This window comes from Notamacropus eugenii, chromosome 3 (genome assembly GCF_028372415.1).
Source record: "Notamacropus eugenii isolate mMacEug1 chromosome 3, mMacEug1.pri_v2, whole genome shotgun sequence".
NCBI classification, from domain to species: Eukaryota; Metazoa; Chordata; class Mammalia; order Diprotodontia; family Macropodidae; genus Notamacropus; species Notamacropus eugenii.
The window spans coordinates 309,746,395-309,773,650 of NC_092874.1; the positions used below are offsets into that span (position 1 = coordinate 309,746,395).

General features: G+C 51.2%; 1 protein-coding gene across 1 annotated transcript in view; it reads left to right on the plus strand.

Moving 5' to 3' along the window:
* Positions 1-346: 346 nt before the first annotated feature.
* Positions 347-27,256, plus strand: part of WNT7B (Wnt family member 7B) — a 90,152-nt gene continuing 63,242 nt past the window's right edge. Inside the window, exon 1 of the mRNA XM_072596602.1 lies at positions 347-1,468. Within this exon, the coding sequence (XP_072452703.1) occupies positions 1,398-1,468 (71 nt within the window). The 5' untranslated portion in view covers positions 347-1,397. The remainder of the gene's footprint in view (positions 1,469-27,256) is intronic.

Genomic DNA, 27,256 nt, shown 5'->3' on the forward strand with positions numbered 1-27,256 from the left:
TTGGTGTGGTTCTGAGCCCGACCTGATAAGGAGGGAGATGGGAGGGTGGGGATGGAAGGGAGAGAGGGAGGGAAGGAGGCTGGGCACGCGGAGGGACGGGAGAGGGGGATCCTCCTTCCCCCGGGAGCCAGCGAACAGTGAAACCTCTCCAGCTGCCAAGTCCTCCCTCCACCCCTCTCCTACCCCCCAACCCGCCTGCCCGGCCGCCCTCCCTGGGCTCCCCTCCAGCCTCTAAGGAGGTGGGGCCCCTTCCGCAGGTGTCCTCCCCCCTCCCTCCCCCTTCCTCCCTCCCTCTTTTTCTACCTCCACTCGCCTCCTTCCTGCTCCCCCATCCCCTCACACCCTATTTTCCCACTCACATCTGCCTCCTTCCCTCTCCCTGCCCCCATCCTACCCTACTCATCATAAGAGACCGAGATTGAGGCCGAGGACTGGGATACTTAAGGCACAGGGCAAGCAGAAGCCCCTGAGGGAGAATTATTTAGGACGTTGAATCTAGGAAACTAGGGGAGAAAAGGAAGAAAGGGAGAGAAGAGAGAGGAGGGAGGGAGAGACACAGAGAGACAGAGATAGAGAGAGATAGAGAGCCGCTTCTACCTGCGGCCGCAGAGCTTGGCAGGCAGCTCCTCCCCAAAGAGAGTGCGCTCCTTCCTTCCCTCCCTCCCTCCCTCCCTTGTTCCCTCCCTCCCTCGCTCGCTCGCTCTCCCCTTGGGCAGCAGGAAGACAGTCGGGCGGGCCGGCAGACAAGTAAAGGCACATGGGAGGGAAAGAGACTGGGGCCGGGACTCCAGAGCGCTGAGGAGCCGCAACCACGGCCCTGAGCTGCGCGCTGCCATTAGCGCTGGGCTCTGGCCGAGTCCCTGTCCCTGTTCTCCATCCCAGTTCCCATTCCTGTCCCACTGCCCACCCCCAACCCCAGGCGCTTCCTTGGGGGCTCGGGGCCGGTTCTCGCTGCCCCTCCTCCTAACCTCCCCCCCTGGCTGCTCCCACTACCGGGGTCCCGGTTCTGCTCTGCAGCCAGTTGAGCAAATTATCCTGGGACCCCTCCCCGCCTGCCAGGGAGACGCCCTCCCCCCCCCCCCGCCCCCGTCAGTCTCTCCCCCCCCCCCTGCCCCGCCCCCGGGCCAGTTGACTGCTCTGTAACCGGGGCGGGCTGGCCTCAGGATGCCGCGGGCAGGCTCACCATGGTGGTAGGGCGCGTCCAGCGCCCGCCTGTGCCGGTCCTCGTAGCTGCCGCTGTCGCTGTCCTGTTTCCCAGCGCGGGGCTCCAGCCCGCCGCTGCCTAGCCCGAGCCCGAGCCCCGCTCCACACCTCGGGGCGCTTCCCCCCGCCCCCGCCCCAGCCCGGCCTCCCTCCCCCGCCCCAGCTGTTTATGGCTCAGTCTATCTTCCTGGATCATGCACAGAAACTTTCGCAAGTGGATTTTCTACGTGTTTCTCTGCTTTGGCGTCCTCTACGTGAAGCTGGGGTGAGTGATCCGGACCAGGGGCCCGGCGCCTGGGGGATGAGGGTGGGTCTCAGGAGATTCCCTTGTGGAATGTTCTGGGGTTTTAGCACCATCCCGAAATAAAACGCTCGCTGGTGGCCAGAGAACGCGCGGGTCAGGGGATAGAACGCTCTGGTCCGGGATGGCACGCGCCGACACTGGGATAGAACGCCGGCCCGGGGATGGAACGCGGGCCCCAGGATGGAACGCACAGCCCTGGGGATGGTACGCGGGCCCGGGGACAGAATGGGTCGGTCCGGGATGGAACGTGGACTCGGGAATGGAACGGGCCAGTCTGGGATGGAACGTAGTCACCTTAGGTACATTACCCTCTGCACTTCCCCCCACCTCTTCCCCCCCCCCCCCACTCTCTGCGTCCCGTCATGTTCTCGGGTCCACATCTCTACTAGCAGAATGAGGTGCTCCTCACCCTGGGAGAATCGGGGGGAGGAAGAGAAGCCTCCTGGACCGAGTTAGAAGCAGCCTCGTATTCGGGAGCTGGTCTAGATCGGCTTATCGCTCCCGGGGAGCTGCCAGGGTGGGTTCACTCAGTTGGATCCGTCTGCTTAGGACTACGTAGCAGGCGGCGGTGTCTGATCCTGCATCTCTCTCTGTCTCTGATCCAACCTGGAACCAGAGTCGTTCCACTGTGGCGGCGACCGCAGCCGAGCCTGGGGTTCCCCGGGGAACTGTGGGCCCTTTCACGGGGGACTGAGAGGCAGAATACTAGCCCTAGATCCGGAGACCTACCCATGGATCGAGCAGGAGAAGAGGGCTCTCAGAGAGGCTAGGGAGGTGGAGCTGTGCTTGTTACACGAGGCAGTGTGAGTGTTATTATGAGTGTATGTAAGGTGCTGCAGGCCTAGACACCATCCGCGTCTCTATCCATCATTCAGACGTGTTGAAATTACCTTGACAACTCGTCGGTCTGGCTTGGGGATGAGAGGCGCGCGGGCCACCTCCTCAGGCGGGGTCTCCTCAGCCTGGACGCCTGGGTCCCCCGAGCGATCTCCGCCCCCTGCCACTGGATCTCTCCCTCTGGTCCCCGGGATGGCCTCTCTGGGTCCTGGGATGGCCTCTCTGGTCCCCCAATGGCTTCTCTGGTCCCCGAGATGGCCTCTCTGCGTCCTGGGATGGCCTCTCTGGTCCTCGGGATGGCCTCTCCGGTCCGTGGGTGCCTGACTTTGTCCCTGCGGATCTTTCCCGGTGCTGGACTCAGGCTTGGAGTTTGTGTGGCTCTCCCCATCTCTCCCTTCCCCGGGCGGGCGCCCTCATTAATATTGCTTGTTGCACTAGGCTACGCCGACGAGTCGTATTTCCACATTCCTGAGCCCAGCCGAGTCCTTACCTGTTGAACGGCAGGGAGCTCCTTTTCGCCAGATTCGGCCTCGCTGCTGGAGGGGGAGGGGGTGCAGAGAGGGAGAAAAACAGAGAGGCTCGCCGCACGAAGATCTCGAGACCCGGAGGGAAAGAGAGAGATCAAGAGAAAGAGAGAAACAGAGAGAAAGAGAGGACCAGGGGAGGGAGCGAGGAGAGAGAGTAGAGCCGAAGAAGAGAGGAAGAGAAAAGCTCAGAGGGCGAGAGAGGGAGAGAAAAGGAGATCAGAGTCTGACTGAGCGAAGCGCTCTCCTGGGTGGGGGCGGGGGAGGGGGGGCTGCGATCACATCCATACTCCCTAGGCTTGTCAACAAATCACAGTTCCCAAGAACCCCAAGAAATGGAAAGGAAAAGAGGAGGAAGAAAAAGGGGACAGATAAAGGAAAAGAGAGACAGACAGTGAAGAGAGAAAAAGAGAGGGACAAAAAGGAAACCAGAGACAAAATGCCCATGTAAATGACCTCGGGCAAACCTTGCATAAGATCTAGCTGCTAAGGTACGCCCCTGGAGCAGGGCTGGATGGTAAGGGGCTGTGACAGATGGAGAGGCCTGGGACCACTGTTCCAGGGAGGTCCCTTATTCGGGAACAAATGAGAGTGGTCACCCAGAGATAATACCCTAGAGACCCCTGAGGACAGGAGATTGTCCTGGAGAGTCTTGTGTGGGAGGATTCTCCCCAGGGGAGTCTATTTGTCTGTTTGGTTGTCTGAGTGCCCTTGGTTCCTGTGGTCTCTGTCCACCAATGGCTGAGCCAGTCTGGCCAGTTGAAGAATCCTGGAGAAAGTGGGGTGGGGGCAGGGTTTGCCAGGACAGGCCTCCTGACCCAAGATTCCCAGGGTAAGAAGACTGGAGCTTCTCAGACTTCTAAGAAGCTGACCTCTGGGACCTCTAGCTTTCAAGCTCCAAGTCTTCTGACCTTGGAGGAGCATGGCACTCTGCCTCCTCTTACAGTGGAGTGGGGATCTGGGACACTTGCACGACCTTAGTTCTGCTCTTTCTTCCACATGTGACAAGAAAGCACTTGCTAAAACTCCAAGTCTCTAGCCATACAGGATGATAGGAGCTTCCTCTTGGAGAGATTATGGAGAGAGGGGGAGTTGGAGGCCCTGGAAGGACACACTGCTGAAGGACCCTCAATGAGAATGCCCTCCATCTTAGAGAAGATCTGCATCAGGGGATTTGGGGGAGTAGGGAGAGAGAAAGAGAGATATGGCAGACTGAAGGCCAGAGAGAATCCTAGAATCCCAGCATCTCCACCTGTGCTCTAAGGACCCTTGGAGGACATCTGGTTCAACCTTTATCTGCCACGCCCCCCCCCCCCCCCCCCCCGCCCCTGCCATGGCAGGCTTACAATACTGAGGAATTCCCTATCTATTTTCACCTCAGGCAGCCTTTCCTGGCACAGAGAACAGTAAGACATCAGAGAGATGAATATAGACAAAGGGGAAGAGACAGAGATGGAGAAGGGGAAGGAAGAGCATGGAGAAAGAGAAATACAATGGTCAGAGAAAATAAAAAGAGAAAAAAGAGTGAGACAAACAGGAAAGAGAAGAGATCAACAGAAGGAGAGTGGTAGAGACACGGAAAAAGAGAAGAGAGATGTAGAAAGAGGAGACAGGAGGGGTGGGAGAGGAAAGAGAGAAGTGACTGTCTAGGGGATACCCTGGCAGGCTTGTTCTTAGGTGTGTGGGCAAACGTGTGTGTGTGTCTCTGTGAGTCGGAGGAGGTGTATGAGATAGAGCCGAGGAGGAGTTGGGGGAAAGCTCGGACCAGGAGTACCCCCCAGTAAGCCACCTTTGTGCAGAGTTCTTCCAGACCCCGAGATCTCCGAGGTGGCTTGGCCAGTGGAGCTCCGACCTTAGGAAGACAAGTCAGCCTCAGACACTCACTAGCCCCGTGACTCTGGGCTAGTCACTGGGCTGCTCCTCTTTGCTCTGTAAAAGAAATCCAAACAGCGACTGGTTTACAGCAGGTCTAATTGGGAGAGTCAAAGGAGGTAACACATTTAAAGTGTTATCGAGCTGTTAGTGGCAACGAGGATGATCATGGTCCAGGGGGTTCAGTCCACCCTATTTATAACAGCAGCTTAGTGACTCCAGACTGGTTTAGGGAAAATCCTGCTTCTAGGATGGCCTCTGCTGGCTCCCTGAGTACTCAGGGAATGAAAAGGCATGGAGTCCTAGGCCAGACTGAGTCATATGGGCCAGGGTCCAAGCATGGACTCCAAGCTCAGGGAGAAGATGGGGGGGGGGGGGGGCGGGTTAGACAGGTGTCACGAAGAGAGGAAGGACTTTGGGAAACATGGTGATTCAGCATACATCCATACCATGCACACATGGCCACAACACACACACACACACACACACACAGAATTAGGATGTCCCAGTGGGAAGGGACCTCAAAGGCGTCCAACCATCTGGAACCGGACCAGGGATCCTTTTTACAGCATGCCTGAAAAATGGGCATGCAGCCTTTGATTGAAGACTCCCAGTGAGGATGGCCACCTCCACTCCATCTGGGTGAATTCAAACACATATTCACAGGACAATGCATCAATACAGACTCGAATAGACACATGCAAACCTGTCAGGAAGGAAGCTGGTGGAGCAAACACAGTCCCTGAGTCAGGAGAGTCGAGTTTTTGTCTTTGTCCTGCTTCTCCTTCACTGTGTGACCTGAGGCAAGTCATTTTCCCTCACTGACCCTCAGTTTCCTGCTTTATAAAGTGTGATGGTGTGAACAACTGATCCACAACTTCTCAGCTCTGATACTGCCTGTTCTGAGCTCTGATGTTTGAGTGTATTGTAAAAATGACTGAATTTAGAGGTAAGAGTTCAGTCCAAATCGTTGGCTCACGCCCCTCCTCTGTCTAGGTCTCATTTCCTCACCCATGTCAGGCAGAGAAGTTCAATTGACCCTGTTTCCCTGATCTCTGGTACTCTCTGTCCCAATGTTCCTTCCAAGTTCTTATGGGCAGGTGAACCCTGTAGTTTTTCCAGCTTCTATTCTCATTTCCTAGCATCATGACTTGAACATAAGAAATATTTTATACCTATTTGTCTTAATTTGAATGTTCTGTGAGTCTCAGCCAAGACTCACCCTGTCAGGCTGGGGGTTACCTTTCCTTGGGTTTCTTTTCTTCCTTTCCTGACTGCCTCTTCCACAAAAGACCAGACTAGGTTTCTCCTCTCTGGGAACCCTGGAGCCATCTTTCCACTGGAAATCTCCTGGATATCAACCCTTCAGATCTGCCTACCATCCATCCATCTAATTATCCATTCATTGCTGGATCAGGCCAAGGAAGGAACCCAGATGGCAGCTTGTCATTCTATATGCTCAATCCAAAGGAAACCCCAACATGTAAACTTGAAGTACTTCTGGAAAGCCTGGTGGTTTGGGGTTGTTGTTTAAGCTGGGCCTGGAGAATGAAGGTTATCCCTCTAAGTTCTGGTGAAGTGAGTGGAAGGAACACAGTTACCAAGTTAGCTGTGTGTCATAGCCAAGTCATTTATCTGAGACCCTGAAGAGTCTACAAAAATATCTGTTAAATGGGAAGGCTGTCTTTTGCAGTTTTCATTGATGAAAAGGCTTGGTCCCATGCTATAGAGATGGGAGCTGTGGTGGTTTCCTAAGGAAGTCCTCCTTAAAAAAAAATGAATGAATATATAAATGAATGAATGAATAGATGACCCATTCCTTCCTGCTCCAGAACAGGAGGACAGTGGGAGAAGAGGCTTACCTCACTCTAGCTTATAGGAGGGGACCTGGGCTTTTAGGGAGCTGGGTCTGAAGGGACCTAGTAAAGTCAAGACCCTAAGAACTGGAAAGGGAAAGGGGAGAGACACGGCCCTGCAGGGCTAACCACCTATCCAGTGGTTGCCCTCTCTGTCCAGTTCCCTGGATCATTTTCTCTCCAGTCCTTTAGATTAAGGGAGATGTGGCCAGACAAAACATGCCAGAGGTTTTAGAGGATCCCGTAGTCCCTGCTTCTCCCCTCTGAGCCTCACTTTCTCCATTTGTAAAGTGGAGGAATTGGGAGTAATCCTTGTGCTCCCTCTTGCTGAGTCACCAGGAGCAAAGTGTTCTGAGCACTTTAAAGTCTTAGAGAAATGAAGGTTAATGCTGTGGCTTTAGCCAGACTCTGAGAGATACCTGAGCTCAGCCTAGAGCTGGTTTCCCAGAGGACATCCAGAAAAGATCTATCTGAGATTTAGGAGGGTGGGATTTTATTGCTTTAGTCATGTGTCTGCGTGACCTGCACAGAGTTTTTTCCCCTTTCTGGGGGAACATGCCTCTGAGAATACTTAGTGAATCTGGCCTAGGTAGGCAGAGTTTTACCTGCACATTTACTTCTGCCTATTTTGCTGGGTAAGTTGAGGCTTGTTTCTGAGTGAACCTGACTTCTGCTCACCCAGAGACTGAGAGAAAGGTAGGCTGCCATGTCAGAGGAGAGGCAGCCATGACAGATGCCCCCTATCCCAGGGTACTGCTCTGCAGCCTGGGTGCTTCCATGACCCTGGGCCCTTCCCTAGGGCCTGGGGAAAGTTTAGGGTACTGTAGTGTGACATACATAGAATTTAGAGACTGCAGGGTTATCACATCCATTCACCCTTTCTAGCAGTAGGGAAACAGATCAATTGATGGAAAAGTGACTCACAAAATGTTGCAGCTTACTCTGTAGGGGAGATGGGGTTGAGCCGTAATCTGAAGGATTTCCCTTATTTGGGCCCCAAAAGGTTATAAGGGGCCTCGATTTGAAAATATCTGTAGGCTAGGAGTTAAGAGGCTGTAAGAGGGAAATCTAATTCGAACCCCTCCCTTCTAGTCCCAATTTTTCACAATGTGATTTTCATTTCCAGAGTCCTCTTTTCTGTCTGGGCTTTAATTTCACAGTCATTTTATGGATGAGAGGCAAAGGTTGACAACCTATGTCTTCTTTTGCCATGACCTGCAGTGGGGAGCCAGGGAAAGGAAGGGAAAAAACTTTGGATGGTCTGGAACCCAAGGGCAAGGATTTGGGATGCGGGCAGCCTTCCAGCTTGGCCTGACTGGACCCTGGGCTGGGATGGAAGAAAAGTCCCTGAGCCCAGGCCTCTCCAGGGCCTCAAGTGGCCCACCAGACACTGCCTGGAGCCTCCCAGACATGCCACTTTCCTGGACCTCTTCTTCTCGGACACGTGCGGGGGAGGGGGTAGGGGGATTGCAGTTAGGTGCCAGAATCCAGCCAGCCTTGTCCCCAAGGAGTCAAGGGCACCCGGGGATCTCGGGGGGGGGGGGGGGGGGGAGGCGGTGCGGAAGGGTTGCGAGCGTGACTCCATCCCTGTTTCTCCATTGTCACCCACCGTTCCTTTAAAAAGACATTTGAGAGAATGAACAGACCTGGAGGATTGGCTCCATCCCTCGAGGCTAAAGGCAGCTCCCTCTAAACCTGAAAAGACTGAAAGTAGAGGGCGGAGGGAGAGAGACACGGAGAGGACAGAAACAGACAGAAACAGACATAAAGACAGAGAAGAAAAGGAAAAGGCACGAGAGAGTGAGAGAGATAGAGAGGCAACAGAGATAGGGGAGGCAGGGAGGAGACGGGAGAAATCCTGCCTGTCACACTCGCACGCGCAGATACAGACAAACAAGCGCCCCAGCACAAGCATATAGGCCGGTGCACTTGGCAGCGGGGCCAGCGTCCGGTCCTTCTCTGGCGCGGTGGGAGGGAGTGAGCAGGGAATCGTCTTGCTCCGAGTCCGGGTCGGGCCTGACCGCGGCAACGGCGGCAGCGGCGGCAGAAGCAGCAGCGTGTCAGGGACTGCCCCTGCAGCCCAGGCGCTCCGCCTCCCCGCGCCCAAGCGCCACGGGCGCAGCGCTATCCCTCTCCCTGTCCCGGTCCCCGTCCAAGTCCCTGGGGGCGCAGCGGCCAGGCCCAGTAGCTGTCCCTCTTCCTCAGGCCCGTGGGGGGTGTTGGTCCCACGGGCGCTCCCGGACAGCGATCGCTAGTTGGGGCCTGGCCGGGCCCCGAATGCCTGGCCCAGGGCAGCCCCTAGGGCTACTGGAGCCTCCGCTGCCCTGCCCCTCCCCCCCGCACCACTCATCCCTCCCCTCCCCGCACACCTCGAGCCGGGAGCTCTGCGCTGAACCGGGGACCGGGAGAGCCTGGGATCTGGGCAGCCCGGGAGCCGGGGAGCCGCGGAGCCGGGGAGCCGGGGCGCCGGCCGCCTGAGCCCGCCATGCTCCCGGTCTGCCCGCACAGCGCTCTCTTCTCCATCTACTATCCGCAGATCTTCCTCACTCTTACCAGTGGCAGCTACCTGTAAGTCTCGGCCTTTGCATCTCCCGCGCCCTCCTAACCTCCCTTTCCCCTCCTCGGGTCCCCAGGATTTCGCAGGGGGCCCCCACTGATAGCTCGCACCTATGCCTTTCCCAGGCTGTCCTGGCGCGGGGAGCAGCGCTCAGAGATGGTTGCTTCTCCAGGGTCAGCAGGTACAGGTCTTTGAGGTGGGGTAGGGGGGATTGGGCTCAGGAGACCGAGCAATCGAACCTCCCCCCCACCCTCTGCTCCCGCTTAATAAGCTTTTCCCTTCAAAGGTTCTCCTCTGGCCCGAGTAAATGAAGAGAAGCCGAAGCAGCCCAGGAGTGGGGGGCTCAGGAGCGTGCAGGGTCTTGTCTCTGAAAAGGGCAGTGTTAGTGTGTGTGTGTGTGGGGGGGGCGCCTAGGCCCTTTCTGGTCCTCGGTTTCCCAGGATGGGAACTGAGCGCGGACCCCATCCCCTCCCTTCCCCCTATCGCTTCGGGTGCGGGGTCAGGGAGGCAAGGACCAATCGGAGGCGTAGCCCTGTCCTGGAGCGCAGGTGAGCCAAGGAAATCAGGCACTTATTTATGGTCCCTTCTCACTGTGAACGGTCTAGGTTTGGGGTAGGTGGGGAGCCAGGTAGGCAGAAACGGCAAGGCACCGGTCAGTAAAGGGGACGGGGAGACAGGGCTCTCCCGACAGAGCAGAAACCACCCCTTTCCCCACCTAGAGGAAGCAGCGTCACCTGTGGTCCGTCAAGGAGGGGACTTCTGTCCAGTCAGTCAGCCCAGCAGCCCAGCTTCCCGGGGACCCTGTCGTGTCAGTCGCGGGGAGAGGCGAAGCTCTTTCTCCGACCAGAATAGGGCAGAGGGTCTGCACGGGGCCAGGGGCCGCAGCGCCTCCCTCCTCGGAACACTTGGTAATGAAGCGCACGTGGCTGGCCCGGCCTTTCCAAGACGTTTGATTGATGGAACCTTAGTTGGCCAGGATGGGAATGGGGATGAAGATGAGGAAGGGGAGGAGGGCGGCAACCGCCGAAAGGGTTGGACTTTAGTGGCACAGTCTTGATTAAACAAACAAAGCCCACCCGGTAGGTTCTTGCCTCAGTCTCCTGACTTTGTCTCTCCGGTCTGGGCTAGCTCTCCGAGCTCTGCACTCTGGAGCCTCTAGAATGTCTGCTTTGCGTTGCCTCTGTCTCTCCCTGGGGTTCTTACTCTTTCTAGGTCATTGGCTCAGCCCTCCTTCTCGGTCTCTGTCTCTCTTCTCTCTGACTCTTTCTGGTTGTCTCTGGGTCACTGTCTCTCAGGGTCTCTCTCTGGGGTCTCTTTCTGTCTCCTGGGTCTTCCTCTTTCTCTCCTGGGGTCGCTCTGGGCTTCAGACTCCTTAGTCTCTAAAACAGGAGTCTGAGGGAGGGGGTTGGAACTAACCCTTTGCCCTAGGAGGTGGGCAATGGACTGAATGCCTAATAACTCCCCCTCCCCCACTCTAAACCGGGACCATTTTCCCCCTCCAACCCCTACGAAATTACTATCCTACCAAGTTTTCCTTCTATAAATAGTCACAAATCTTGAAACAAAAGTTTTCAACCGCACACCAGATGCTGGGAGGCTGCGGTTTCCCTTGCTGTGTGACATAATTATAAGGTCCGAAATCGGTGCCCCAGCCCCAAGGCCCAGTGGCAGAGGCAGAAGCCCAGGGCCTTGCAGCTCTGGCTGGGGGCAGGGCAGGGCCACTAAGGAGGTGACAGCTGGGGACTTGGAGGATGAGGGGGTGGGGCAGAGCGCCAGGATCAGCCCTGGGACCAGGGAGGCTTGGAGCTCATCAGCCCTGACATCATGGAGAGGCTCTCAGGCCAGTAGAGCTGGAAGAGACTTCAGAAGTGGGTCTAGGCCAGTTCTCTCATCTTACAGATGAGGAAACAGAGGCTTGGTTGGAAAAGCTCTGCCCAAGGTGAGCCAGGCCATGGCAAAGTCAGACCTTGGGCCAGAGGATGAGTGTTCTTTTCACTGCTTGGAGTCTCAAAGCTCTGGGTTCAAATCCAGCTTCTGATATTCCCAGCACAGTGTAGTCTTAGACAAACTACTTCCTCCCTTTGTAAATCAGAGGGCCTATCTCTCAAGAGATTATGGAAGTCTGGGCTAGATTCTCACTCAAGCCTGGGGTGGAAGAATCTCCTTCCATCCCCAGCATGGACGTCTATTCCCTCCTCCAAACAGGAAATCAATCCACCCCAGGCTCTTCTTTTGCTCCTTAATATTTCTCTGAGACATAGGCACTTGGAATTAAAGTCCCTCTTCTGAGCCCACTCTGGGTCTGCCCCAATGACTGCTCCTTCAGCCTCACAGACTTGCCCAGAGTGGCTAGGACACACAAGCTCTGCCTCTCCCTGGAGCCTTTGTAGATTCTAATTTTTGAGAGTCAGTTTCCCCACCAATAAAATGAGCAAGTTAGAATACATGACATCTTACAGTTCTGTGTTCTCTGTTCCCTCCCAGCTCTGACATTCTACGGTCAAAGGTCTTTTCCCACTCAAGCATCCTCTGACTCCCCAGCCCCTCATCAACATCTGTACGTTTTCAACTCTTACACTCCCCCACCTCCACTCCCAGCAAACCAGAAGAACATGGCAAATAAGCAGGCTGTCCAGGCCTGAGGGCAGGGTCCCCACCATGCCCCAGCCAGGCCTGAATGGCTTTCCTGGGAGAGTCCTAGCCCACTGCCTACCTAGATGGTCCATTTGGTCAAAGCCCTTCCTACCCATGGAGGGAGGGAGCTTGTTCAGGGTCCCAAAGGGAGCAGTTGTCAGAGGCAAAAGTGCAGCCAATGATCTGGAGTCTTCTGAGTCCAGGGCCATGGTTCTTCTCACTTCATCACATTGCCTGAGGGAACCTTATATAGTTAGAATTGTTCTCTTGATGTACACATGGGGAAACTGAGACTGAGGCTGGGGATATACTTTTCTAACTTAAAATGTCAAAGCTGGGAGGGATGTAGAGCCATATAACTCTAATCCCCTAATTTGACATTTGGGAAAATTCAGGCGAGCCTAGAGAGGGGGAGGCTCTTGGCCAGGTCCCCTTGGGATGCTTCACTCAACCCCTGCTGGCCCTCTGGGCTCTAGTCCTGGACAAAGTCCACCTGTGGGGAGTGTGGGAAAAATCTCCAGGCTCCATGAAGGGAGGCCAGCACTCTGCAGTAACCCAAGAAGCCTGCCCAGAATGTAGGACGGAATTCTAGAGCTGAGAGGAATCTTCGAGGCTGCCTAGTCCAAGCTCCACATTTTACAAGCACAGAAACTGAGACCCAGACAGAGGACAAGAGTGCTCCAAAGTCAGGGAGCATCAGGGGTGGAGCCTGAACCCTCCTTGCTGATTCTAAGAACTCTGTTAGCAAAGCTATTTTGTCCCTTCCTCAGATTCAATGATGCCAATCATCAGTTATGAGCAACTAAGTGGTATGATAAAATTTAGATGAGTGAGATATGGTTCCTGCCCTCTGACAGTCCCCAAGGGAGGGGCATATGATATCCACTTAGGGAGAAGTCCTAAGTGCATCCAAGAATCCTGAAAATGGGCCCGGGTGAGGCACTTACCAGTAGGAAAGTGTCTTCTCTCCCTCAGCTTATATGAGCCTTATATGAGCAACCTTTGTATCTATGGAAATCAATGGAACAAAACACTTATTCTGGTTGGCTATAAAGAGAGGGAGACAGCAAGAGTGAGCAGCCTTGGGAGGTAGTGAGCTACTTGTCACTGAAGGGATTCAAGCCCACTGGGCAGGACCACCTGTTAGGAATTCTTTAGAATGAATGGGCAGGGGGGTTCAATTGAGAGAAGCAAGGCAAAGCATGTTTTAGATTGTAAAATTTCATATAAATGCCAGTCCCAGCCTGAGCTTGTATGATTCTAAGATTAATTGTAAGATTCCCTTAGGAACATGGACTGTCCAAATGCAGATGCCCTTTGGTATGTTAAAACCTGCTTTATTTGGATTTCTCTGTCACACACTATTGAATGTCCAGGGACTTGGTCCAATCTCCTTTTGTTATTCATTTTTCTTTTTCTCTGTTCTCTGGGCTCTTTTTCTTCCCTTTTCTGGGTACCTAGTGTTCAGTTACTGCAGAATCAGAGTCTGAGTATCAAATCTTAATTTTTGAGATAGGTTACAATAGGGGCTTGGACTGGGAGATGTGGATCTCTATGGTTCTATCTCCCCTTGGTGGAGACTGATTGGGGATTTGTCCAGTTATGTCTTGAGTGGATGTCCCCTGAGCTCAGAGAAATAGTCTGCCTGTCTCTGAGTAGATAAAGAGAAGAATGGTTCCTCAGGAAGATTGTTTGGCAGAGTCTGAGGAAGGCAAAGTTGTGGGCATGAGATCTGATTCCAAGGCCCCTCCCCACTCTAGCATTTTCAGTCCCCAGTTCTAAGGTTATTCACAAATCTGGCATTTTCTGTCTTCTGTTCCAAGGATCCTCCCAGCCCTGACTTCCCTATGATAAGGCCCTTCCTAGCTCTGTCAGTTTGGGTCCCTTTCTCTGATCCTGTGATTGCCCGCTGGAACCGACTGACTCATTGGGCTGACAGGATGGTTACTCATTGACCACCTGGGCGCTTGAGAAGTGGCTCAGAGTCAAGGGGCAACCTCCTCCTGTTACTGTCTCTGAAGCTGCGGCTTTATTTGTCATCGGGAACTGGGACTGGCAAGGAGCTCTCTTGGCAGCAAACTCCAGTGGACAGAGCCTGTCCTGGGAGGCAGGAGAGCTGCCCTTACTCTGTTGTGTACTAGCAGGGGGACCTGGAGCAAATCCTTTTTACTCTACTCCATGGACATGCTCCCTCTTCTGCCCAATGAGGAGGTTTGAATTAGATGAGTCTCTTTAATGTGCTCTGATCTTCTCTGTTCTCCTCTCTCTCCCAGTTCTAACGCTCAGGGCTATATGTTCTTGGCTCCTTCTAGCTTTGAGATTCTGTTGTGAGCTGCTTCCCAGCATAGACATTCTCTGTTCTCTCCTTGGTCCCTCCCAACTGACAGCTGGTGTCTTTGCCTTGACATTTTTCACTGGTTGTCCCTCCATCATCACTTAAGAAATGTTGCTGTTTTTGAATCATTTCAGTCATGTCTGACTCTTTGTGACCCCATTTGGGGTTTTCTTGGCAAAGATTCTGGAAGGTTTGCCATCCTGGTTTCCCCAGTACCCAGTGCCCTTCCATCCCTACCTACAGCTATACATGCTAGGAGGGGTTGAGAACAGAGAATGACCGGCCTGTGAAGGGAATTCAGAGATCACCCAATCCATGCCCCTCACATGACACATCGTAGGAGCTAAGTAAATGCTTGTCAATTCATTCATGGATGCAATCGAGGCCCAAGGTGGCAGTAAACTCCCAGGAAAGAGGGGTGCTCTTGGGGATCCAGGCTCAGAGACTTCTAGACACACAGAGAGATCAGCGCTCCAGCAGAGGAAAAGCCCTGGACTTGGAGGTTGAAGAGTGACCCTAGTTGTCACTCACCTGTCACTCTCTGAAAATCAACAGCTGCTCTCCTCCTGTCCCTCCATCTCCCTGTCCCTCTCTCCTTGGATGCTTATGAGCACAGTGCTTTTATATCTTAAAACACAATGGGAATGTTGGCAGGGGCATCTGAGCTGGGCAGGGAGGGATGGGTAGAGATGGGAGGGAGTGTGAACACAAGGTGCAGGGCAGGGGAGGGGAGTGGTTAGTCCTCCAGGCTGGAGCATCAGTCAGATCTGTGAATGAAAACAATGGGAGACAAGGCTGGAGAAATAGGGTGGGACCAGATTGGGGAGGTCGTGGCAATTTAGTTGGGTTCCTCTAGTTCCTGTGTGACCTTGGCCAAGTCCCTTCCTCCATCAGATCCTCAGTTTCCTCCTTTGTAAAATGATTAGGAAAGATGGCCTTTGAGGTCACTTCTATAGGGCTGGGATCTTATGGAGCCCTGCACTTCCTCCTCTACAGGATGAGGGGAGGGGAGTAAGCAGCCTCTGGGATCTCTTTCATGTCCAGAGCTAGTGTGATATACTCTCTTCCTCAGTGGCTTTATGCCTTAGAAGAATTTCAACCCAACTTCTTCCATCTATTACTTCTTAGGTAGGTGGCATTGCTCTGTGTGCTGGGAGTCAGGAGACTGGGGACTGTGCTCATATTTGCCTCGAACTCTCCAAGTGCCTTGAGTCAAGTGACTTGACCTCTTGGACCTTAGATTCCTTCTCTGGAAAATGGGGACCAGAGCCCTTGTCTTGCTTCTATCACAGGGTGATTTTGAAGATCCAAAGTGGGAAATGGATTGGAAAGATTTGCAGAGTGCAGTTCACTCATTCAATTCAATAAACATTTATTAAGCACTTCTATGTTCCAGGCACTGTGCTAAGCTGCTGAGGCTACACAAAAAGGCAAAAAAAACCAGTCCTTGCCCTTGATGAGCTTATTGTAAGTTCATAGTGTAAATGTCATAGATGAGGATGGTGAGACTGATAATGATGACAATGTCAGTCCTTTTCTCACTCAGAAAGGACCTTTGTGTTATGTGTGACCTCATCATAACATCATCATCTCTTCCTCTTTCTTCCTTCTCCTAATCTAGTGATGTTCTGGGAACTATTTCTGAGCTGGATGAAATGACTTCCTCTTGTAGTTGAGTAGAAGAATCAGGATGTAAGCTCACTGGGGCAGTTCTTTTTTTTCTTCCAAATTTATTAACTTATTTGCTTTCAATTTTCAACAGTCACTTCCATAAATTCTAAATTTTCTCTCCCACCTCCCCCACACTCCCCAAGACAGCATGTGATATTATAGGAGTTCTACACATACATTCCTATTAAACATATTTTCATAATAGTCTTATTGCATAGAAGAATTAAAACAAGTGGGAGAATCCATGAGAAAAACAAAAAATAAAAAAAGGAGAAAATAGTTGCTTCATTCTGCGTTCCAACTCCATAGTCCTTTCTCTGGATGTGGATGGCATTTTGGGGATGTTTTAGGTTTTAGGTTTTAGGTCCTTGCTTTGCTGTGAAAGGCTAAGTCTATCAGAAACAGTCCTCACACACTGTGGCTGTTACTGAGTATAATGTTCTCACAGTTCTCATTTCACTCAGCATCAGTTCATATAAGTCTTTCCGGTTTTTCTGAAGTCCAGCTGTTTGTCATTTCTTATGGCAAAATAGTATTCCATTACGTTCATATACCATAATTTCTTCAGCCATTCCCTGATTGATGGGCATTCCCTCAATTTCCAGGTTTTGGCCACCACAAAAAGAGGTGCTATAAATATTTTTGTATATGTGGGGCCTTTTCTCACTGGGACAGTTATTGCAGCACACAGGTTGGGAGTAATGTTTGTCTCATCTCGTTCACATCTCATGATTTTGGTTTCTTTTGTTAGATCTCTGTATTTTAAACGCTTTTCATTTTGTGTAGCTTGAAGATTCTCAGTATTTGGATGACAAAACTTTATGAAAAGCATTGTTAGATCTCCATGGATTAACATGATGCTGTCCAATTGGGGGCAACCAGGTGTCATCATGCTTTTGTCCCAGTTCAGTTTGCTGGTGGATTTCTCCAATATATTTTGGGGCTTGTACTTTCTTCTGAGTTGCAGCTTCTCTTCTATTCACACAGGAAAGATTGCTACAGCTTTCAAATGGCTCATTCTTGGCACAGGCTCATGTCTTGTTAGCTGTTTGGTAGATGAGAAGTTTTAGCCACTCACAGTGATGGATTGCCTGTTTTCCACTATTTCCTTCCCTAATCCACATTGACCAGTAAGTCTGGGCTCCTCAGTGAGGAGCTTTCTGTAATTCCCAGTGTTTATGACCTGATCCTGAATCACTATCAGAAAAAGCAGATCTCAGGGTCTCGTTGTTCAGGCCTTCTTTGTCGATAGGATTCATTGAGTTCATGTGGATGTTACCCTTTAATTCTTCTCTTGGTTATTTCATAGGTTCTAATGGGAGGTAAAACTGTGGTCTCAATTTGACAAATGAAAGTAAATCAAGAAGTATTATTTCTTAAATTCTATGATAAGTGCTGGGGGACATACACTAAAAGATGGACAGCTCCTTCTCTATCAGAGAGTTTATGTTCTACTAGAAGGGCCTAAAGGAAGTCTCCCACCCCTCCCCCACTGCCAGCAGCCTTTGCTCCTGCTCAGGCTCATATCTCTTCATTCCAGTGCTACTTTTTATAAGTTTATCACGTGATCTTACAACATCTCTCCATCCTCTCTCTTTTTCTAGCTATCTTAGGGTACAGACTCCTATGTTGCATTAATCTTGAATGTGGTTTGGGGACAGTACTCTTCAAATCTGTTACGGCTCTTTCAACAGTTGGGCATTTTGGAGAGTCTGTGTCAAGACTGGTATTTTGTAGGTGATAATCGCTTTAAGTGGGATCTTCAAATTTAGCTTATTATTATGTTCTTTTGTTTTGGGATCCTAATTTCATTGGGGTAAGGAATTCCCCCTGACAGTTTCCTGGGGCACTGAGAAGTTGTGACTTGCCCAGGGTCTCACAGCCATAGTGAGTTAAAGGTTGGACTTGAATCTGTATCTTTCCAATGATGAGGATAGCTTCCCAACTGACAAAAAAGTCTAGGCTCAGAATGGGAAGGTGACTTGTCCTTGGGCACACACCTAGATCTTGGGTTCAAGCCCTAGTCTTCTGACTCCACATCCATTGCTCTTTTTACTCTGCTGCCTCAGGTGGAAGAAAGAACCATCTCAGAAGCATTCTTGACTGATGGTCAGGCAGCCCCCAAACTGGGACTCAGAGAGGGGAAGAGTCTTGCCCAAGGTGTCACAGCTCCTCAAAAACAGGACTGGGATTCGAACCCAGGATCTGGGGTGCTCAGTCCATTCTACACACATATGTGCTCTTAGGATCAGAGAAGGGCCATCACCTTCCTCCTCCTCATCTCCTTCCCAGACAGAGCTGGGAGTAGAAGGGAGGGCCCCGTCCCTCCGTGGTCCTAGACCAATGTCAGACTCCTCTGGACAACATCCCTGGCAGGTGGTCATCTTCTGTTATAGGGAGCTCACTAGGACGTCCCCATCCACCACTGGACATCTCTGATCATTACATCCAGTGGGAAAGGGCCTCCCCGAGGTGGTTCCCTCTTCTGCCTCCTGGGCCAACAGGAGCAAGTCAATCTCTCCTCTATAGTCTGGCCTGTCAAGAACTTGGAGATGTCCACATCCCCATCCTCCCTTTGGCCCTGATTTTCTTCCAGGCTGAACAAACCCAGTCCATCTGCAGAAGATGACAGTCTCAAGGCCTTCCCCTGTTGGTCGCTCTTCTCTAGCCCCATTTCCTATTCATCTCTTCCTGCCTGAGCCAGGCCTGACATTTTGTGGCTCCTGGGTCCTTTCCACAGCCCCCTCCCTCCCTTGTCAGATGAGACCCAGAGAAGGGGTTCCAACCTGATGAAAGGGTCATTGTGAGGCTGGGCCAGGCAGCTCCATGAGGACAAAAACATCATTTGTCTTATCCAGGAGCTATGGAGGAGTCTCCACTCTGGGCCTCCCAGAGCCTGAGGTCTGGAAGACCTAGTGGGGGGTAAGGGGAGTGTAGTCTGCTGGTCTAAGTAAGGAGAGGAGGCACCAGCCTGTTCCTCTGGTCGCAGCCCAGTCACTCCAGCAGGACCTAGGGCAGGCCTTGGGAAGCCTCTGCTCTACAGGAACAAGGTCACTGGAAGAAACAATCAGACTGGGCCAGAACTGGAAGGAACACCACAGTCCAGGACCTAGGAAAGGTGGGTGAGCAGAAACATGGTTTCACTCCTGGGGTAACCTCAAATGAATCACATAGTCATAAGAGACTTTAGGCTTTGGTTTCCCCATTTGCACAATGCGGGAGTGGCACCAGGTGATTGCTTAGGACCTTTCCAGCTTTGACTTTGTATATTCTCAGGCCCTTCCCAGTACTGGCATTCCCTATCCTTAGGCCCTCCCAGTCCCAGCTCTGCCATCCTGTGTTCTAAGTCCTCTTCCCCCTCTGATATCCCCTGTTCTCAGGTCCATCCCACCTCTGACCTTTCCAGTTTTGAGGCTCCTCCAAATTCTGAAATTCTTTCTTCTAAGCTCATTCATAGATCTGATAGTCTTTGGTTTATATCCTGAGGCTGCTCCCATCTCTGGTTTATTAGAACATAAACAAGTTCTAAGGCTCTCCCATCGCTGACATTGTATGTTCTATATTCTAAGGCCCTCCCACCTCTGGCTGCTCTAGATGATACTAGAGCCCTCTCCACCAGTGAGGGGCCAGGAGGGAGGTTCAGCCTTAGGGTTCAGGAACCTGATCTAGGAGGAAGGTGCTGCTGCATTTACCAGAGATGGCCTTTGTAGTTTCCCTAACCTGATGAGTCACCCAGGCCACTCTGTAGAGCACTCAGAACTAGGCAGAGGCCAGCAGAGAGGGTGGGGGTCATGGCCATGATCCAGTGTGCTGGTGGAGCTGAGCTGAGAAGACTCTGCTCTAGGGGGTGAGACATGACTTTCTAAGAGATAGAGTCATCCCATGATGACAGGGGAGATATCAAGCCCCTGCCATAAGAAGGGGTTCAGCAAAGGTTGCCTGGCCAATTGTCGGTGACCTTGGGAAGGAGATTCCCAGCCCAGGTCAGACTACACTCCAATGAACCATCATTTAGTGGTACCTAGTATGGGCACATGGAAGGATGGGGCAGGTGCTGGGGCTGCAAATTGAGGAGAAATATTGAGAGGAACTTAAGGAACCATAGAGTGTGGCTGAAACATAGTGTGTGGGACAAGACAGGGAGAATTGGACTCCATCAGGGAGAGCCTTCCCAGCCAGGCTGAGCAGCAGGCACTGAGAAGGAGCCCTAAGGGCTGTGAGCAGGGGGTGGATAGGGTCAGATCTGTGTTTCAGGCAGATGTACAGAGGATGGGTGGAATGTAAGAGAAGAGATTGAGGGTGGGAAGGCCAATTAGACTCAATTACAATAACATCAGAAAAGGTGATGAGTCCTGAAGTAGCATGATGACTTGGATGGTAGAACTGACAAAACTTAGCATCAAGGGAACCTGAGAATCATGTCTCTAGTAGAAACCCTCATTTTACTGATGGGGAAACTGAAATCCAGAAGTGAGGCAGCTTCCTCACACAGAGATGGGGCCATGGGGTGAGGGAGAGCAGCACTGAAACTGGGTCCATCAACAGAAACTGGAGAATTGGGGGAGAGCTGGGTTTGGGGAAAGGATGATGTGTTCAGTCATGGACCTGGTCAGTGTGAAGGGTCATTGGCTGGAGCCTGCCTTCAGGCAGTCTGGAATTGGTATAGGGGAGAGGTCCCCCAGAGAGATAGAGGCAGGAGTGTGCTGATGAAATGTATGACAACAAGGGCGTGTGTGTATGTGTGCTTGCATGTGCATGTGTGTAATATATGCAGTAACACACTTGGAAGCTTCATCTGCATCATTAATAATAATCAAATAAAATACAAAATAATCAATTGAGCTCAGCTCTGTAGCAATTGCTGATTCCTGAACTATAAATGCTCCTGCTGCAAAACTGAACAATGGCTCCTGGCAAGGTGGTCACATCTGTTCCCAGCGCACCCCTCACTGCAGGTCTGTTCATTTGATCAGTTCGGCCACTGGAGAAGATGAGGCTGGAGAGAGCAGAAGGAGAGTCTCAGGGCAGAGCCTTGGGGCATCCCCTCTTGTCCTCCACAGACACAGAGGGCACAAACTAAGCAGCAGTGGGCAGAGAGGTAGGAGAGCAGTGGCACCCAAGCCAATAGGAATTTGTTTTGTGCTTCCTGTGGGCATGGTGGGGAGGGGTGTGTGCATGCTCTTTCTGGTTCTGGTTCTGGTTCTGTTTCCTGTGCCTTGCATCAGTCACATGAAATCTCCTCAGGTTCTTCTCTGAGTCCTTCCTAGTCTTATGGTGCAGGCCTATGTCCAGTGGCACTAACAATGCAGATTGGACACACCTGGGACTACCAATGACACATTTTCTCCAATCCCCAGTGCCCCGAGCAGGTTGGTGGCTTTTCCATGTCAGAGTGCAGAGAATCACTGAATTACTGCCTTCTACAACAGCTCAACCTTTCTCTCTCTCTCTCTCTCTCTCTCTCTCTCTCTCTCTCTCTCTCTCTCTCTCTCTCTCTCTCTCTCTGTCTCTGTCTCTCTCCACATTCCTGCCCCCCCCTCTGAAATCTGATTTTCCTAACACAGAGTCAACCCTCTTCCCCTAATTTTACAGAGAATAAAACTGAGGTCCAGACTTGACCAAAGTTGTTATAAAAGACACACCTTGAGATTTGGTGGAAAGGGTGTGGAGCACTGGAGTGTGAATCCTGGCTCTATCTTCTAACATCTGGTGGATTTCTGTTCACTTCTCTGGGGCTCAGTTTCCCCATCTGTAAAACAACTCAATGGGTAACCCATAAAGTCCCTTCCAGCTTGAAATCCATGCTTCTCCTATTCAGTGTTATAGAGGGATTCTTGGTTGGCCTTGGTGATTTCTGGAGTTCTTCCCAACTCTGAGGTTCCTTGATGTCATCTATGACTTTGGGCCAGTCTTCCCACCTCTCTGAGTCCCATTCCGCTCATCCTTAAAATGGGGGTGACTCTATCTCTACTTCCTGGGCAGTTATGAAGAAAGTTCTGAATCAGAAGGCCTGCAGAATGGGACCAGAGTCTGCCCCTTGGCTGGGCCTGGCTAGGCAAGTGCCAGAGGCTGAGGGCAGCCCCACTAGCCCAGGAGGCCTGGCAGGGCCTCTGATCTGCAATGGTGGTTTCCTGTGATGTGGACGCTTGTCCCCTGGGAACCAGTGTATGGCCACCAGCCCTGAGCCCAGAGCCACAGGACAGGCTTGCTGCCAAGGGAAACCACCCTCAGTGATGGGGTTGGACATTGAGGCCAGGACCAGAGGACTTCCCAACCAGCCCAGGCCAGCTCCCCAATTCCCAGATGAAAGGCTAGGTGGCCCACAAGCCTGTCCACCCTCCCCCCAGATCAGGGTGCTGTCAGAGAGGCCAAGCAGCACATGTGAGATCCCTCTGCTGAGGTCATGTGGAGCACTGGGAAGTGGCCTTTGGGGACCAGGCTTCCATCCAAGGAATGTCTCTTACTAATTAAGCAAGTCAGTTCTCTACTTGAAGAGTCTGTTCCTTCTTCATAAAATCATCAGATGCATCCTTCACTGGATTTTTGTGTGGATCTCAGGATGCTGTCAGAAACTGGGACCCCTCCTGCAGCTGCTGTTTTTACCATGATCATCACTAACTGGTAATAGCTACAATCACTGTTATTATCGCTGTGATTATTTGAATTCCTGTTCCCAGAAAACAGACTGGCTGAGCCAAGGAAGCTTTTTTCCCTTCTTGCTCTGTCTGCTTTCCTAGACTCCCAGGCCCTCAGTTTCCCCCAGATCTCTCTTGGTCTTTACCATTAAAGCCTCCAGTATATCATGGATAGAGGGATGGTCACGGTGTCAGGAAGCCTTGGGTTCTAATTCTACCTCAGACATCTCCTGGCTGTGTGACTCTGGATGGATCACTTCTGTCCACATCTGGGCAGCCCTCTGAGACTCCAAGTTATGGAGTAGGTGCTTCCTCCCTAGCACTTCCCAATCCCAATGCAGGACTAAAAGTATGAGGCATTTATCTGGCAATGGGCATCTGCCAAATGCTTCACAAATTTGTACTAATACAGTTGAAACCCAGAACAATAATAAGGCAAAATAAGAGAAGTGATAATCCCTTACATCTGCATAATACCTGAAGGGAGTAAAGGCATGTCCACCTCCATTGTCTTCTCTGACCCTTCCCCAGCACATTCCAGAAACATCAAATCAGTGATTTTTCCATCCTTGCCTGGAATATTTCAGAATGAATTATTAAAGGGATGGTTTGTGAGTATTTAGAAAAAGAAGCAGTGATTGTCAGGAGTCAGCCTGGCTTCGTCAAGCACAGGTCATGCCAGATTGCACTCATTTCCTTGTGGAACAAAGTAACTAGACTGGAGTGTGTTTGTCCTTCGTTGTTGAAGAAGACCATGCCATGGGAGAAAGAATAACATGACTTGTACTTGACTTTGTTTTGAGTGAGGGAGGGCTGTGCAGGTCACCAGCCTCACTTCTCTTCCAGAGCCATCTGAATCCAGTGACCAGGTATTCATCAGGATGACTGGAGATGACCCAGGATGAGGCAATTGGAGTTAAGTGACTTGCCCAAGGTCACACAGCTAGTGAGTGTCAAGTGTCTGAGGTGAAATTTGAACTCAGGTCCTCCTGACTCCTGCACTGGTGCTATATCCACTGTACCATCTAGCTCCTTAGAGAGACAGTCTGGCGAAACTGACATCCAACAAGGGGAAGAGATTCGAGGCAATGGGAGGACAGCCAAGCCAGACTGGAGACTTCTGGCCTCTGGCTCCAAGGCGACCACTAGGAGAAGGAAGGTGCCTTCCCTTGGGTCAATGAATGATTCCCTGGGACCCAGAAGAGAAACTTCCTGGAAGAGGCCTCAGAGAGCTCCAAAGCCCTCTCTGGCCCACTCAGTCCCTTGCCAGCCTCATGTCCAAAGCCTTCTCTGGTGCACACAGCCCTCACCAGCATCATGTCCCTATCCATCCTTTTTGAAGAATGAAGGACGAACAACAGCAAGCCTGCCCTCTTACCAACAGCCCTGAGCAAAAGTGATCATCCCCATTTTACAGAAGAGAAAAATGAGGTTTAACCAAGAGGTGAAGCTGCTCGCCCAGAGCCACAGAACCTCAGCCTTCTGGCAATGTCCATGTTCAGTTGCAGCTCATCACCATCATGAGAAGCTCTCCATTAGTCCAACATCAAGTGTTTAAAGATTAAACAACTGCTGTGTTTGGTCCAGTGCTAGGCACTGTGGGGGGAAACAAAGAAATAGGATCATAAAATCATCAGTAACACATTCAGACACGGGGGTTGGGTTCAGTTCTGGGAGCCACAGTTCAGGATGGAATCTGGTTCCATCCAATACAGGTTTCACCACCTGTATTGAGCTCTCTTGAGCTACTTTTCTCCATCAAAGGGCCCAGCATGGGAGGGATGCTCCACGAATGTGTGTTGAACCACTTGGATGAATCTAGCTGGGGAGACAGGACACAAGCCAATGAGCCCCAGAGGGAGGGGGCACACCCTGGGAAACATAGTTTGAATCCTGCCTCAGATAGTTTACTGGATAAAGTAATTCATCTCTCTGAGCCTCAGTTACTGAATCTGTAAAATGGGAGTGCCAAGGCCACCTGTCTTCCAGGACTGGTGGGAAAGTCCAAAACAATCTGTAACTTGCCAGAGGAATGTGAATCATCATTCTCAGTGCTGTTTATTGTTACTGCCCATGGCAGAGCCAGGAGAGACCTTGGAATGAAGAGAAGAGACTTGAGTTCCCAGGACAGTATCAAGCTATCAAACAGTCAAACTAGACTGGAGATGGGGGAATGAATGGCCCAGTCACAGTATACCTGGATTTCAGCAAAATATCTGAAGAATTCTTTTAGGCTTCTGTGGTGAACAAAATAGAGAGGTGTACTCTGAAGATAGTAAAGTTAGATGGATTTGAAACTGGTTGGGTTGATGTCAACTTGGAGGAAGGTCTGCAGCAGCATGTGTCAATGCTCTGTGCACCTGGCTTACCATTATGCAGTCTAACACTTTTATTAATGATCTGGATGCAGGCATGGTTTGTATTCAGATGACACAAGGCCGGGAGGGAGGGAAATCAGTGACCACACTGGACCATGGAATCTGGATCCCAATGGATTTGTACAGACTGGAATTAAAGAGGAAGGATAGTAAAGATAAACATGAACTCTTTATACTTATGAGCTTTAGAAATCTAAGCTAAGGAGGGAGTGGGATGCAGTGATTTTAGTTTGCCTGAAAAGTGCTTAGGGGTTTCAGAAGACTGCTAGCTCACTGTGAGCCAATAGCAAATCATGGTGGCCAGCAGAGTCAACAAAATGAGGAGTGCCATTGAGAGGCAGTGTTTGGTGTTGGGGAGGTGAGAGCATGCCTCTGTTCTCTGGCTCTGTCATACTCACAGTGATGGTCAGACCCTAATTCTTGGGGTTGGGTTCAGTTCTGGGAGCCACAGTTCAGGATGGAATCTGATATGGTGAGCAGGTCCACAGGTTAGCAGCTGGTATGAAGACAAGACCCATGCTTTGGGTGAAATTGGGCTGAACTAAATGAAGTTGTTTATCCTGGAAAACAAGATGTAGTGGGCATGAGGCTGGGACATGATAGTGATCTTTCACCAGATGAAGGGTGACCAAGGAGAAGAAAGAGTCAGCTTGTTTGGTTTGACCCCTGGCAGCCTAACAATGAGAGACAGATGCAAGTTATAGGATGGCAGATTTCAGAATAACCCAAGGTAATATTTCCCACAGGGCAGAGACATGAACCGTCTCAGGAGACAGCACGGCTGCCCATCCTTGGAAGTCTGCTCTATAATCAGAACCTGGGAAGCTGGAGGGTGGGTTAGATGGTACCTAAGGGTCCCTCCAGCTCAGAAACTGAATCTGTGATCATAAGGGATAGCAGGAGACAGATGATGGTCTTCATTTAAGAGTGAAGAAAACATTCCAGAGAGGGGAATGATGACTTGCCCCCAGTCCTGAGATAATTAGTGGTATATCCAGGTTGTCCACCTAACTATACCATTCTCTAGTGTCCATCACTCCATGTCTCCTGACTTCTAAGTTGTGGCTCTTTGGGGAGGGAGGAGAGAGAGGGAATAAGCATTTATATCACACCTACTGTATGCTGGGCCCTGTGCTAAGCCCTACACAAAAATCTCATTTTATTTGGCTCGTGCTGACATGAAACTCTAGGATTCTTCGAAGGGGAAGCAAGAACTGAATAGGGTATGAGTCAGTGAGCATGGCCTTCAAGACCTAGCTACCTGGTTTGAGTTGCTGCTGATTCTAGGGGTAGGTCTGCACTAAGCCTTAGAAAGAACCTCCTCTTGTGTGCAGGGAAGACAGGATCCAGGAAGATGGTCAGCTTGGAGAAGGGGAAGGTAGCTGGGCTTAAAGACTGACTTGGTGTGGTCTCAGATGGGAAGCTCTTGGTCCATGGAATTGAGGCCGGTTCATAGACTGGGCAGGGAAGGGCAATTGAGGAAACTTAGTGGGCTTTGTCATTGTCTGTGAGCTAGGTCTCACTCATAGAGCTTCATTCTTTGGCAGGAGGGGTTGGGAATTTCCAGGGCTGTTGACATACCTCTATTCTCACCTGAAGTACAAACACTGATTCTAAAATCAGAGTGCTTTCTCTCTGGGGTGGCCCTGGTGATCCTGGGTCCCAAAGAGGTCAAAGTGAGCAGGACCAGCCACATTCCCTCTCCTGTGAAGGGCCTCCTACTCACTAGCTCTTTTCCTAAGGAAGCAACCAGCTCTCCTCTCTTCACCCTCCCTTGGTTTTCCTGCTGTCTAAAGTTGCTTTCCTTGACTGACATCTACTCAGTGGCCTTCCACTCACACATTCAATTAAGATTGATGGTTGTTTTCTAAGTTATCAAGCACCTTCTGTGGGCAGAGCTTAGGACCAGGACTGGAGGAGATCCAAGGCTTATATAAGAGATAGTCCCTACCTTTATAATCTAGCAAAGGCAAAAGTCAGCAACAGAACTCACTAGAATGCATGTTATATGCTAAATGTGCCAGAGAGGAGCAAACCAAAGGCTGAGCAAGGTCTACTAGCTAAGGTCATGACTAAGCCAGGGGATCAGGAAGGAAGAGAATTCAACAAATAGAAATGGGAGGGCAGAGCAACACAGCAAAGAAGAGCCTGTATGGTGAGAGAAGGGCATCTAGTTTGACTGGGATGGTCATTGTGTAGCAGGGAGTCACAGAGGGTACAGCTAGAAAGGTTGGGCAGGGCCTGAAATGCCAGGCAGAGGATTCGAACATTGCCCCAATCTCCCCTCCTCCCTGAAGTGGCTTCCTCCGCTTTTTGCTTAATCTGTTTCTAGTATTCTCTGTCTTAGCTGCCACCCTCTCTGGGCTCTACCGCTCACCCTTAAAGGTCCAACTTGAGCCTGTGTCCTCCTCCATGGAATCCTTCAGGACTATCCCACCACAATCATCTAT